The sequence below is a fragment of the Protopterus annectens genome, chromosome 10.part0 (genome assembly GCF_019279795.1).
Source record: "Protopterus annectens isolate FY-2018-M chromosome 10.part0, PAN1.0, whole genome shotgun sequence".
NCBI lineage: Eukaryota > Metazoa > Chordata > Ceratodontiformes > Protopteridae > Protopterus > Protopterus annectens.
In genome coordinates this window covers 629,150,156-629,164,915 of record NC_056744.1, presented here as the reverse complement: position 1 = coordinate 629,164,915, position 14,760 = coordinate 629,150,156, and the positions used below count along the sequence as shown (strand labels likewise).

Genomic DNA, 14,760 nt, shown 5'->3' with positions numbered 1-14,760 from the left:
TATCTCTCAGGCTTAGCCGGGGCAGGAGGTAGAGAGTCAGGGTTGAAACTGGATTCTAAATAGACATCATCCACAATGTCCAAAACAGGAGGGATGGCTAGTGGTCTGTGTTGGGGGAGTAAAAGAAACTCTCTGAGCCTTTTCTTTGAATCAGAGTAATCCTGTCCTTCCCAGTGAAAATGTTCCCTCATAGTGTGTAAAGTTTCCCCAAAAGAGTAATCTTCTGGAGGGGAAGCTGAGGGAATAGAGTCCTCAGCATCAGAATCTTCATAAGGAGAGAAGGAATAGTCTTGGTCCTCAGAGGAATCCGAAGAAATAGACAGTTGTTTAGAGGAGGCAGAATCTTCCTCTTGTCTAGGCCTTTTGTCAGGAGGAGGCTGAGAACCCCTGATAAGAGAAATCAAATCTTCAGCCATCTTGAGCATCTGTTTCTTAGGCATAGGGCCTTGAACAGGAGACTGAAGTGAAGCCTTTTTCGATTTAGGAGTCTTCGACTTGGAAAACGTTTTGACTGTAAGAGTCGTCGGTCTGAAAATGCCTTCAGAAACCGATGGCGTTTCAGAAGCACCGACGTCCTTGGAAGTTAAATCGTCGGAAGGGCCTGAAGTAAAAGGCTGCGTCGGCCTAGTACATTCCGTCAAAATGTCTGTAGCGGTCTCGGGTTCCAGAACTGCGGTAGTCAGAGGCTGCGTCTGAGCCTCACTGATAACCAGAGAACCAGAGACCGGATCAACCGAGGCCTCGGAATCGGGCTTAGGCCTGGGCTGTCGGTCCTTGTCCCTGCGCTTTTTGTGCACGCCGGTAGTCGGTAGCTCCGACAGCATGTTATAATTAAATTTTCTACCAAAAAAGTGTCATGCAAAATCAAATCGTCTTTTAATAATACGTTTATTAAATCTAGCACAAAAACGACAAGAAGTGACGTCGTGATCAGGGCCTAGGCAAGGTATGCAATAAGAATGAAAATCCTTATGAGGTATTTGCTTCCCACAAGAAATACAATTGTTAACTTTTTCTGACATCGGTCTGAGGCAAGAAAAGTTTCAACGGGTACTTAGCTTTATAGAAGACTTCGGTCTGAAATTCGAATTTGAAAATCTCAGGAGTCGGCCGACCGGCACTTGCGAACTGCTTCTGCTTCGGGCACCGCACGGCAAGAAAGACTGGAGAAAATGGTGTCGGTTGCAGTATATGTACCCCTGGCGCACTGACGTCAGGGATGAGGCGACAGCAACTGACGTCGGACCAAGACTTTGGAAATCCGGCCGACTGCGGGACCGCCTGACGACAGGATAACCCAAGTGTGATGACTGCAGCAGGGTAACACGATGAACATCTGTCCAAACTTCTCGAAGTTATCAGCAATGCAACTTTTTCTGCCCTCGAATTAATGACTGATGAACTGAACGCTATGAGAACTGTGGTGCTTCAAAACCGCATGGCTCTCGACTTCACCCTAGCGGCAAGAGGTGGTATGTGTGCTTTAATCAAAGAAGAATGCTGTTCGTATATTCCTAACAACCAGCATGAGATAAACGACCATCTTGAGGTGATCCAGCAAGTGTCGGCCATGACCAAACCAGCCCCAAACCCTCTGACGGACTTTTTCCAGAATTTGTTTGGGGGGTGGGGTTCCATCCTAATGAACATCCTGATTGCCATTTGTGTAAGATTACTCCTATTAGGAGCATGCATTTGTTGTGGTATTCCCTGCATGAAAAAGTTAATCAAAGATTTTATAGACATATCAGTTTCTGAGACTCTGTATCAAAGTACTGAAATTGAAGAGTTGTTGAAAACTGAAATGCTTTCATAAGTTTAAACTGAATGACTCTCTTAACTGCAAATCCGAAATGGAAGAGGTTTGGAGAAGAAGCAAACTATTTATGCTTTTGAAAATAGAATAAAAAGTATTAACAGGGGGGAAATGTTAGAGAAATATGTATTAATATGTATGTTTAGTGCTTATTAGAAGCTAAAAAGAGTTAACACATTTCATTCTATTTTATGTACAGCTTAATTCTGTATGAAATTATAAGATGATTTTTCAAACCACAGTATGCTTTCTGAAACTGCAAGATGCACCCTGACCTAGTATTTGCTAGTACAGCAAAATTCATGTTTATGCCATTTGGAAATGTACTGAGAAGCAGGTGATTATCTGCTAGGTCAGGAAAATGAATGAATAGTGTAAGAATAGAACAATACTGTTTTCTATAATATGATTGAATATGAACAATCAGCTCTGTTCGTGTTATGAGAACATGCACAGCTGCGGAAAAGAAGAGATACATGAAACAAAAGACTGCTTGAAGAATCTGTACTTGCTTTGTGCTCGAATTAGCTATAGTACCTTGAATGGTAACATAACATAGTGGGAAGCTGTATCTAACCGGTGGTCACCAAGGCCACGTTGTTTTTCTTAGGAAGTTTTTCATAAAATTGATAGTGCAAGCAGAAAATCATGGACAAACAGGTGCTATGAAGTAATGATGTTAAAACTTGTGATCTGTTACGTCAGCTTGGTAGGCAATGCCTTGTTAGAAAATGTATAAAAAAGACCTTACTTCCTGATTTTAGTTAGACAAACTCTGTATTAACATGTTTTTGTCTCCTTGCTGCAAGATTAAAGTGCCTTAACCTGAACCTGCCATGTATTGATCATTTTTGAAGTTTATTTTTCCTTTGACAATGTACAAAACAAAAAGTAGTGCTATATTATTTCAGCAGCGTTTTTTAATAGATATTGTGGATCTTAGACATTATGCAATACTTGCAACATGCCATTATAAACTAGGGAGAGGGAAAGGAACCATGGAACCATTAGGAATGTCTCTCAGCCTCGTAGGATAACAGAATTCGCCCTAGCATGCCTTTACTGAAGGATATAAAATGTGAATCTCGAATGTCTAGCATTATGCATGGACTGCAGTCATCTGTAAATTATCAGGGCACAGGAGAAGGGGACGTTGTGAATGTTCTGGAAACAAGGACACGTATGGGGTTTATGATGTGTGCAACCGTGGTGGGAGGGGTGGGTGGGTGGCTGTGTGGTAGCTGTTGTTAATTACTGTGGAACGTACAGATCTGCACTTCATTGTAGTTAACAGAGATTCACAGACATGCATATTAGTCAATAATGAGGTCTTTCCTCTTTGTGGCTAATCTATCTAGGAATTGCAAAGACTACATCACAGAAACAGGATCTTTTTACATATTCAGCACATTAAGGAATCCTCAGAATTTTTTAAAATGTAAAAAAATGTCACTTTTGAAGAAGTTTTAAAAATAATATAAATAGGAAGAATTTAAAACAATAATAATGGATATGATATTATATGGAAAATACAAGAAAGAAAAAACGTGAAATCGAAAAACTGGACAGAATGTTCATTGCTATCTGGAGATTATGGAAAAGAAGACCTGAATGATTACTGTATGACAAAAACAGAGATGATGATGATGTGCTATATGAAATAAAAAATATGACTGTGGAGAAAAGGATGGAGGAAAGATTAAGAAAATCTTAAAAGAATAATGTCTTTAAAAAGAAAGAATCAGATTTTGTATGCGTTTTGTCTGAAGTTATGAAAAATAGAATTTTTTGTTTGTAGATTATATGTTTTAGAAAAAAATGGGAATGACAAGATATGCCATGAATATGAATGTGTAAATAAAGAAAATAAGGAAAGATGTAAATACTTCCCTCTTTTCAACAAGTGCCATGGGAGGTTTTGCATGTACCTGAGCTACCACCAACTGAAGCTGAAGGGAACTTGGTTTAATATCTCATCAGAAAGACAGCACACTCAGGGGAACAGTAGTTATGCTGCACTGTATTGTCAGTAATGGGAAAACTAATCCGAGAACCTGCTATGGGAATAAAACACAAAGCCTTCCGACGTTCGAGCACCAAATCAATATGTAGTTGTTTGGTCTCTGAAATACATACTCATTTTTTTAATTACACAAACACTACCAGATACGCTAAGTAGATTGGAAAAGTTCAAAAGACACACAACTATCTTGCTACATTTACATGGAGGCAGCACATATTCATAATGACAACAAATGATTAAAAAGCTTTCTCATACATGTACTCTGTTATACATAAAAGGTCACCCTTACCTTTCTGTTACATTCATGAGCTAGTCTGTCAAGCTCCTCTTGCATTACTCGTAGCTTTGCTTTAAGAAATCGAATCTGGGCCCCTACAAAAATAAATAAATAAATACATTTTGCTTACAGATAATGCCTTTCCTGTGCATTCCTATGCATTTTGTAGGTTTATATCGATAAAGTATATACAGCCCCATGTCTGGACTGACTGACAGGAAGCTTTTAAATATGGTTTAAACAAACATTATGAGGACATGAAATTTTAATTTGTTTTTTGTTGGCTACCAAATCTCTAATGGCCAGTTTTAGACTGCGAGTCTGATTATAACCTAATCTCACAGACACGCACGTGAGCATGCCTGCTCCATTACTCTCTGAATCAACAATATATACATTTCTTCTTTTCCAAACTCAAAGTGATATATGATATTAAACACTGACTAGCATTTCTATGGTATTACATTGGGATGGAACTGCTAGGCTTAAAATGGCCTCCGGGTTGATAGCCTAGTAATCGCCTATGATCCTAAGACAGGTCACAGCACTGAAGCCCATGGCACTTCTCTGCTTGCATTCTTTTCACCTGACAGTTTCTTTCTAAGAACCAGTCTCTGCTTTCAGACTAGTTTGCAATGCACACGGTCATTCTTGCACTGTCTCCCACACCCTTTGTAATGTAGACAATCATTCTTGCACCCTCTCCCATACCCTTTGCAATGTAGACAATCATTCTTGCACCCTCTCCCATTCCCTTTGTAATGTAGACAATCATTCTTGCACCCTCTCCCATACCTTTGTAATGTATACAATCATTCTTGCACCCTCTCCCATACCCTTTGTAATGTAGACAATCATTCTTGCACCCTCTCCCATACCCTTTGTAATGTAGACAATCATTCTTGCACCCTCTTACATACCCTTTGTAATGTAGACAATCATTCTTGCACCCTCTCCCATACCCTTTGTAATGTAGACAGTCATTCTTGCACTGTCTCCCAAACCCTTTGTAATGTAGACAATCATTCTTGCACCCTCTCCCATACCCTTTGCAATGTAGACAATCATTCTTGCACCCTCTCCCATACCCCTTGTAATGTAGACAATCATTCTTGCACCCTCTCCCATACCCTTTGTAATGTAGACAATCATTCTTGCACCCTCTCCCATACCCTTTCATTTTCTTGCTAACCTCCTATCAGGCCTATCCTACAGTCTATCAACATGTAAGTGGTTACATCATACTGATATGAACACATTTTGTCAGGTTATATCAAAAGGTCATTCCGTGGGTATGTGTAGGGTTTCAAGGAACCTTTTTGCTCAAATATTTTTTTTCCCTGCTCAGAACATATATATTTTTAATGACAACAGGACTGTTGCTTGTATGAGACTACTGTGCAGGTCCATGGAGGTACTTTCATTAAATCTTTTGTGTGTGTGTGTGTGTGTGTGTGTGTGTGTGTGTGTGTCATTGTTTAGTTAGACAAAGCAGAATAGGAATGTCATTTCTGACGGTCAGTGGAACTGCTATTTACATAAGATTCTGCTACTGTTTCTTGGAGGTGTTTTCAGGGAAGCTTTAGCTGCAGGTCTGAATGGGGTTGAAATTAATTTGTCTAGGAAAAAACAGACATCCTGTGTAGGGGTTGGACCTTCGTATGAGGTCAACAATTATAGGTAGAGGCCTAGGACATATACAGAATGGATGCAAGATAATCTTTTACCACTGAAAAATACAATTCTATTAAGAAATGGAGAACTGAAGAGACTGGAGCAGTAAATGGATCCATCCATCCATACATACATACATATATACAAATATTTCAAGCAGGGGCATTAATGCCCTTCTAGCCTGCCAATATGCCAAAACACTTGTTCCCATAATAAGTGTCCAGGTTGTTATTAAAAATATCTAAACTAGTACTTGCTTTAATGTAATTTAGTAGTCCTTTCTAGTTCGCTCATGCTAAAGCTTAAACTGCTTATCTTTATAGGTTTTTCTTGTAGAAGGCTTTTGTGATACTTACAATAAGTGGACTACCCTGGGAAGGTAATACGAGTCCCTGGCCATTACTAGAAGTGAATAAACCATGCAATCAACGTGAGGAAATGTATGTCTGGGTAAGGCTTGTCAAATAGCTGTGAAAGGAGCCTTAGATGATGCTCTAGAAGGAGAAGTCTCCTTATGGATCTAGGACTACTGAACGAAAGTTCAATAGTCTGAAACCACATCTACCGGACACACGTTAGCGAAAGTGCTTTTTACCGAAAAAGCACTTTCGCTAAAGTCCCTCAAAAAAGTAAAAAAAAAAACAAAAAACAAAAAAACACACAACTAATGTTTACGCAGGGGGGCAAGCCCCCTGCACCTCCCTACTTTTATATTCTCACTCCGAGATCGCACTACAGTGGGGAAAAGGGAATATTCCCTTATCCCCACTGTACTACAATCTCAGCAACAGCCATTCCCCCACGATTTCCCTTACTTTTCAGCATACTTCCGTGAAAGTGCTTTTTCAGTGAAAAGCACTTTCGCAAAAGTATGCCTGCCGTTTCAGTTTTGGTGAAATGGCCGTTTGGGGAACAGTATGAGACCCCTCCTTACTAGGTGGGGCCTAAGCAGGGAAAACCAAAACTGTCAGGTCAAATTAGGGCTAAAAATGACTTTAGCTCTGTACAGCCTGGCATTCTGGATGGGCATCATCATCAGGGGTTGAGGAAGGAATGCATAAAGGAGACCTGGAGACCACAGGTGGACTAGAGTGGTTCTGGAAGTCCTCCTGAAGATATATTACGGAAAAGACGTTGCTGTATTTGGTGTTGGAAGTTGAGTTGAAAAGATCACAGCAAGACTTCCCCACAGTAATGAAAAATTATCTTCACTGTAGATATACTTAGAGGCCACTCATGAGGTATTAGAAGACATCTATTCAGCTTGACTGCTAACAAGTCGGCATGACCCAAGATATGTACTGCAACTAAAAAGTGCTACAAGTTGATAGCAGATTCCCCATACCCTCACTGCTTCCTGACAGAGGAAGAAGAACCTCATTCATCCTTGTTTGTTGATATACCACACCAATACCACAGACATGTTTGTAAGAGTGGATGGCTACTGCAACCTGGGAGAAGAGATTCTGAAATACCTGCAGTGCTAGAAGAATGGCCCTCATCTAAAGTATACTTGATGAGCAGATGGGCCTCTTGTTGGATCCATGATTCTTGAACTGTCTGTCCCAGACAATGGTCCTCTACCCCAGTGCAAATTCATTCATGGTGACCATGAATGCTAGAATGGGAAGAAGGGGTTGCCCCAATAATAATTTCACTAGTTGAGGCCACCAATGAAGGTAATTTCAACAAGATCTAGACAATGTGATTTTATGAGACACTGGATTTTGTGTTTGGAAACACTGAATAACTCTCATATAATATACTATAGATATCATTTTTAAATGAGAAACATCTTTGTTAAATTATCATTTATGACACAGATAATCACACATTTATATAAATGAAAATAAATCATATTGACATATTTTGAGTTGCAAACATTATACATCATTTATAATCTGTCCAGCCATTGCCAGTCAAACATTACATAACTCATTCAAATTCTGCTTTCTTTCAAACCTCATTCCTCCTGCAAAACATTATTCTGCATATATTGTTTTCACAATTCCCATTTTTTTCTATTTAATTTGCTCCTACCATTTTCTAAAGATCCCATTTCCAGTTGTTTCATTTCTGTTACTGTATTCACTACTTCTAGTACAGTTGGTTTAGACTTTGATTTCCATTTTCTAGTAATTGATTTATTTACAATCACCATAATTAGACTCAGAAGGCCTTACTATGTCTAGGCAATTTTGATTTTGTATCATAGCTAAAAAAAAATAACTTCCTTAGTTATACCAATTTGTTCACCCAGTATTCCTAATAGAGTAGTCTGCAATAATTTTTTAAAGTCTTCCAACTCATTGCACTCCCAAAAATATGTTCCCAATTACCTCTTTCTTCCCCATCACACCTCCAAGATTTGCTATCTACCGGAGGAAAAATTCTTTGGAGTCTATGTGGGGTATAAAAATACCTATGTAAACACTTCCAGGCAAAGATCCAAAATCTTCTAGACTTTGTTGCATATTAGAGCAATAGATATATCCCCCATTGTTTCCTTGTACATCTCTTATCCAGTCTCTCTTCCCAGTCCTTTGTAATATCCTCTGACTGATTCTTATAATTATCATGGAATATTTTAATACTCTACTAATTATGCTTTTTTAACAGCAGCTTCTTTTCTAGATTCTACTAAAAACTCTACCAGTGCTGGTCTTTTGCTTAAGATCCCCATATTTCTTTCTCTTTGCCTATACTCTGATATCAATCCTTGGAGATTGGCGTAATGGATAAGGTGTTTTCCTTACAGACACAAGGTGCAGGGATTAATTATTGTATGAGGTAATTGGCTAGGATTAAAATAACCTACTAGGGCAGTTAGCCTAGTACTAATATATGAACCATATGATAGGGAAGGCAATCTCCAGCCTGCAGTCTAAATAAATTCTTGGCCTTTTCTAATTCTATTACCTTTACACTCAATTATTTGCTCCCAGTACCTTGGCTCCTTTGCCAGTTTTCTCCTGTGAATTCCAGCCCTTTCTTGCCTACCATCTGTATCCCTAATTGCAGCCATCCCTACTGGCAGAATCTCTTTTCTCCATTCTCATGTTGGCTTACTTCTTAGAATATTATCGGCTACTTTATGAATATAATATTCTGTATGTTTATTGTTATTTTTCTTAAGGATCTGTATCAAAAATCCCAGTCTCTCCTTGTTTCTTGAGCTTCCCCCCATTTCATCATCATCCCTTTCCACCATGAATTATAGCTTTTTGCTTGTGCTATGTATAGGAGCCTTAGCTGGGTAGCTCTGAAATACCTCTTCATATCAGGGAATCCCAAACAACCTTGCTCTATTGGAAGGATCAGCTTATCTCACTCAACTTCTGCCATATTCTCCTCCAGGAAAAAATTCTTCAATTCTTTATTAATTGCTATCCAGAACTTTTCCTCTGGTTGATAATATATGCTTGACATGTGTATAAAACTTAGGGGACTAAAACCATTTTGACTGCGTGTATCTTGCTATCTATATCCATAAAACAGAGCTTTCAGTTTCTCAGTTTTTGACCATCTTTTGTTAAGTCTCTTCCCACATATTCCTGGCTGCTATAACATAATCCTTTTTAATCCATACTTCATTTTATCGTGTCCCCATAAATATGAGTATTGTTGAACCAATTCATGTGTGTGGATACATAGTTTGCAGCTATTGCCTTTGTTTTATCATCATTAATTTTGTATCCCAAAAAGACTTGAAGACGTCTCAAAATATTCCACAACACTAAAATGTCCTTTTCTCATTTTATCAGGTATAAAATAATATCATCTTCAAATAAAGCCATCTTGTCTTTACTACCATATCAATTATATCCTTGAATTTCTGTGTCCCTTATTTTCTTTGCCAGTGGTTCTAACTATAATGCAAATAACAAAGGGGAAAGAGGATGCCCCTGCATAGGTCCTCTGCTCAAACAGAACTTATCGGAAAGGAACCCAGCCACTTTAATTTTTACCTGTGATCCCTCATATAACCTCCTAATCAACCTTATAATTTTATCAGGGCATGCAAATGTTCCATTGCCTTACTCATAAAATCCTACCTTATTCTGTGAATGTTTTCTCTGCATCAACACCCAACAGCAGCAGTATTTTCTTATATTCTGCTTCCCTGTGGATAATCATTGTTCTATTAATGTTGTCAGATGTTAGACTCCCCTCCACAAAACAACACTGATCCATATCTATCGATGTTGGCATTCATTTTGCCATTCTTTTAGCCATTATAGCCATGAACACTTTATAATCATGGTTTAGAATTGAAATGGCCTATATGTCGCTGGATCTGATGGGTCTTTACCTTCTTTAAGTATTACAGCCACCACCGCTTTCATCCAGGATGTTGGTGCTTCTCCTCCTTTTAAAATACTGTTAAACAAAACCTTCCAGATCTTTATCAGTTTCTTCCTTTCTAGCTTCCAAACTTCCACATTCCTGGGGAATTTCCTGTATATTGGTTATGCAACACCATTTTTATTTCATCTCTTCTTATTCTGTTAGTAATTGAGCTTCATCTACCTCTAACCTTGGCATATGTAATTCTTGCATACACATTTCCATTTGTACCTTTTCTTGATTTTCATATTTCTTTGCTTTATATAGATTTTCATAACATTTCAAAACATTACTAGTACCTCTACAGGATCTCTGGTTATCTTCCTTGTTATAGGCTTTTTATGATTGGTGACAACTCACAACTCCTACTTTCTGTTGCCTGAGTTGTTGTATTAAAAGTTTTTGTGCTCTGGAGTTATTAGCAAACAAAAAAAAATGCTCAACAGCAGTCTTTCTAAACTCATGCATATTATCAAGATAATCCCTTATTTTCTGTTTAGCATTCTGCAATTGCTCCTCCTCCTTGTTCTGTGAAATTGTCCCTGTTCTACAATACTTTAACCTTCGTCAGTCTCATTTAATAATTCTTATTAACCATCTCTCTCTCTTTTTATTGACACCCTATGTTTAAACTCCACTTTAATTTTAGCCAACTCCCTAGCTATATTTTCAAAAGAAATTTATATCATCCCTAATAACTCCTAAGCAATTTCCACCACCCATTACTTTAATTCCAGACAGGCAGGAAAGCAACAGTGTCTCATTTTTATTTCATTACCTTTCATTTTTATTTTAGCTTTTATTGGCACATGATCTGAAGTAGTTACTGGATACGTATCAAAACTTTCAATTAAATGCAAATATACCTGTGAAATATAATTCCTATATAGCATAGCCCAGTTGTTTTTTTACCTAAGGAAGAATATGTACATTCATCCAAACTCTTACTACTGAATTCACATCTTCCATGCCAAATATCTTCATAAATTTCTGCAACAATCTACCATCTTTTGTTATATTTTCCCTTTTGGGGCCCCCAGACTCACTGCTACAAATCAAATTCCAGTCCTCGCCTATGAGTAATATTCTGGACTGAAAGATGATTATTTCTCCCCAAATTTTCTTAAGCTCCATTATAGCAGTTTTAGGTGGAATATAAATACATGCCAGTGTAATCCTCCTCCCTTGCCAGTAGCCCCTTAGTACTACAAATCTACCATTATCTTTTTTCCCTCTTCTATCACTACTAGAGCTCATTTTGCAATTAATATGTACTCCCCTTTTCCTTTGTCCCAGATATTCTGCTGAATAACCATCCTGAAAACCTTTCTTTATCAAATTCACATGCTCAGTTCTTTCCAAATGTGGCTCCTGTAGCATAGCTATTTGCATTCTGTTTTTTTTTTAATATAGTTCAGTACTCTTTCTTTTTTGTATATATCTGTAAAACCATTCACACAAAGATAATACAGAAAGTGTCATTATGTTAAGAAGTTATTATTCCCACCTGTTATGTGTAACAGCTTTTTTTAATTGTCTAGTTTCAGCTTTTATGTTACATGCATACACTGTTTGGTAGGTTGATCTTTTATGCAGTTGTATCCATTTAAACCTATGCCACATCTTATTAATTTTTTTGTTTTAATGAAAACCCTCAGACAAAAACACACACCCCAGAACACCCGTAAAATCTATTAACTTAATACCAACACACAAAACTACATACAACTTCAAATATTGAAGTTTAACCCTCCTAAGAGGAGCAATTGTTTCAGATGGACAACTACACTCACAAACTTTGATTAACCAATAAGGAAGATTATCTATGCTAAGACACATGGTATAGCCTGTGCTTCTACTTCCACTAAGTGTTGTCTGTTACTGTCTCATCTTTATTTCTCTCCCAGATTAGAAAAACATTTGAATGCTTTCAGAAAACATTATCTCATAGCCATTGAAAGAAAGTAGTATTTTGTATTTATTGCCCCTTATCAGATTGTCTCCATAGAAACATTAGAAGCAGGTACCTGCAAGGGCATAATAGCTGTTGCACTTGGTGTAGGACAGGGACACAAACAGGTCACAACACAGAGTGCCCTAGCACCAAAAAATTTGAGCTGCCACCGCCAGATTTAGGGACCACTTGTGGGGCAATAGAATGCTCCTGCTGTGTTTTTTTATTTATTTGCTTTCCCTTAAAACTTGTTACTAGAGCAAGCCTAGGGCCTTAATCCAGTCATTCCCCTATGCAAGAGTAAAAAAAAAGCACATCAATTTTTCTTGTATCATGCACCTTTATTCAGACTTGTCTTCTCTTTTTACATTGCATTGCCTAGATTTCTTAAAAATGAACAAGGAGAAAGAAAGAAGGTAAAAAACAGGGACACATGTTAACTTTAGTATCTGTTACACTCAAAACTAACCGAGAAAGCTTTACTTTACAGTATGCAGGTTATGTCATGCATTATAAAAACACTACAGTTAAGAACAACATGTTCTTTTACTTACTGTCATCTCTTTCCTTCCTCCTACCCTCTCTTACATGTTCATCCAAGCATTAATGACATGAAGTAGGGCATATGCTTTGGAGCCCTCTACAAGTTTAACAAAGTCAAAGAAGTCCAATATTTTCAGGCTTTCTTGTTCTGTCATATTTCACAAATATAATTAATCCTTTGTAATCCTACATTTATTTGTTAATTTCTGAGTAGCTGGTTATCTTCCTGTTGATCTCTGTCTACCAAATGCAGTCTCTGCTTCATTTCCAAAGTACTCCTGGTTCATCTATTCAACTCTTATGCTTTTTTTCTGTCTCTAAAGCATTTTCCTTTGAAACGTTGGAAAAGGTTTCACTGCCAGTCTCTCAATGGGCTTTATTACCAGAAAAACAAGAAGCAGAATCTCCTTCTGTCTGATAAATCACTTTCTGTTGGACAAACTTTTGTATTTTCTCTTTACTATATTCTGCATTAAAATTGATTTAAACCCTTCAGTAAAAAAATATTCTGAAAGTAGCTGGATACAGAAGCTTGAACTCATGCCTGTTCTCAACATTCCCTGATTACTGGAATACATTTATATTGCAGATATCACTAGTATTGAAGTCTAAGGCTTTCAGAACCAAGGCTGCTGTGAGTGCTTGTTGATTCAGTAGAATCACAATTATCTTCTGAACTAACTGCAACTTGTCAATAGGGAGAATTGTAGTGACCAGGTGGAATCCAATGAATGGCAGTTGTTGAACTGGTTCCAACTGCAACTTTTGGAAGTTTAAGCTATTTTCAAGGACAAGCACAAATAGAGTAAGTAGTCTCTTGCTCTTATGGACTGACTTCGTTGATGTCATGCCTATCAGCCAGTCATCCAAGTAGGGGGAACATTTTTTATCCCTAGCAGCCTGAGATGAGCTGCTTATTGAACTGTGCACTTTTTAAACACCCAGGTGGCAGTGATGAATCTGAAGGGAAAGGCTGTGAATTGGCAATGACTGGTTTTAATTTGAGAGCAGAGGAATTTCTGTGATGCCCTGGCCATCTTTCCATGAAGGTAAACATCATGGAGATCCAAAAAAGTATATCCAGTCTCTCTCCTGAAGGCAAAGAAGGATTGACTGCACTATGACCAAATGAAAAGTGGTTTTCTGAACAAACTAGTTAACTGGCTGTGGTCCAGCAAGTTTTCTTTCTTCTTGGAAACCAAGAAGAGCTTTGATTAAAACCTGATCTGGAGGGACCTCCTGGCTTTTTCTGCAGGTTATGCAACTCTTGAATTATCACCTGCTTTTGACTTGGTGGTTCATATGTGGCTGACAATGACAACATTGGTGATGCCTGAGAAAAGGATATTGAATAGCCTCTGAATATTATTTTCTTCAGCTAATTATCTTGAGTTAAGGCCAGCCATACTTTTGGATAGAAAGATATTTGACCCCCAAATGCCTCCAGAGACTGATAGTTGAGGGATTATGTTGCCTGTTTCAGGGAGTAGGGACAAGGAATGCCAGGTTGTGTGGATCATCCTTGCCTCATGGTCAGTGGCCATTGTAAAACCCACCATATTTTCAAGACATTCTCCTTTTACATTGCTTACATTGTGGCAGTTGGAATTTCCAAAACTGTACGATGCTGAGGACTTAATCCCAACAGCAGTGAACATCTTGCCATCCCGCTCACTTTGCTACAACCAGATAGGACCCTGTTTATAGGTGAGGCACCAACTAGAAAATCTTCTAAAGATATTAAAACTGAATCATCCAGGAAGTCAGTTGAAGTTGTTTGAGACTGGGGTGTATCACACTCCTCCTCTCTTATGTGTCGATTCAGTCTGTGAGGAAGACTGTAGTAATTGCCCCTGGCAAATTCCATAAGAAGGGGAACTATGTTGCCTTTGACAGAGTGGAGTCACTACAATAATATTTGGAAAGTTGTTCTGAATCTTCAAAATGACCTTGTATATCAGTGAAAATGGTGAAAGTGTATACAGGAACATTCCTGAGCATGGGAATGAAAATGCGTCTGATTTCCAGGCCTGCCTGCAAGGAATCCTGGTTTGGAACTTGTTTAGTTTTCTGTTTTAAAATGAGATAAACATGTATTTGAGACTATCCCCACAACTGGATCCATT

General features: G+C 38.1%; 1 protein-coding gene across 1 annotated transcript in view; it reads right to left on the bottom strand.

The window, feature by feature from the left end:
* Positions 1-14,760, bottom strand: part of TEX9 (testis expressed 9) — a 1,071,864-nt gene that overhangs the window by 231,797 nt on the left and 825,307 nt on the right. Inside the window, exon 8 of the mRNA XM_044085454.1 lies at positions 4,129-4,211. Within this exon, the coding sequence (XP_043941389.1) occupies positions 4,129-4,211 (83 nt within the window). The remainder of the gene's footprint in view (positions 1-4,128; positions 4,212-14,760) is intronic.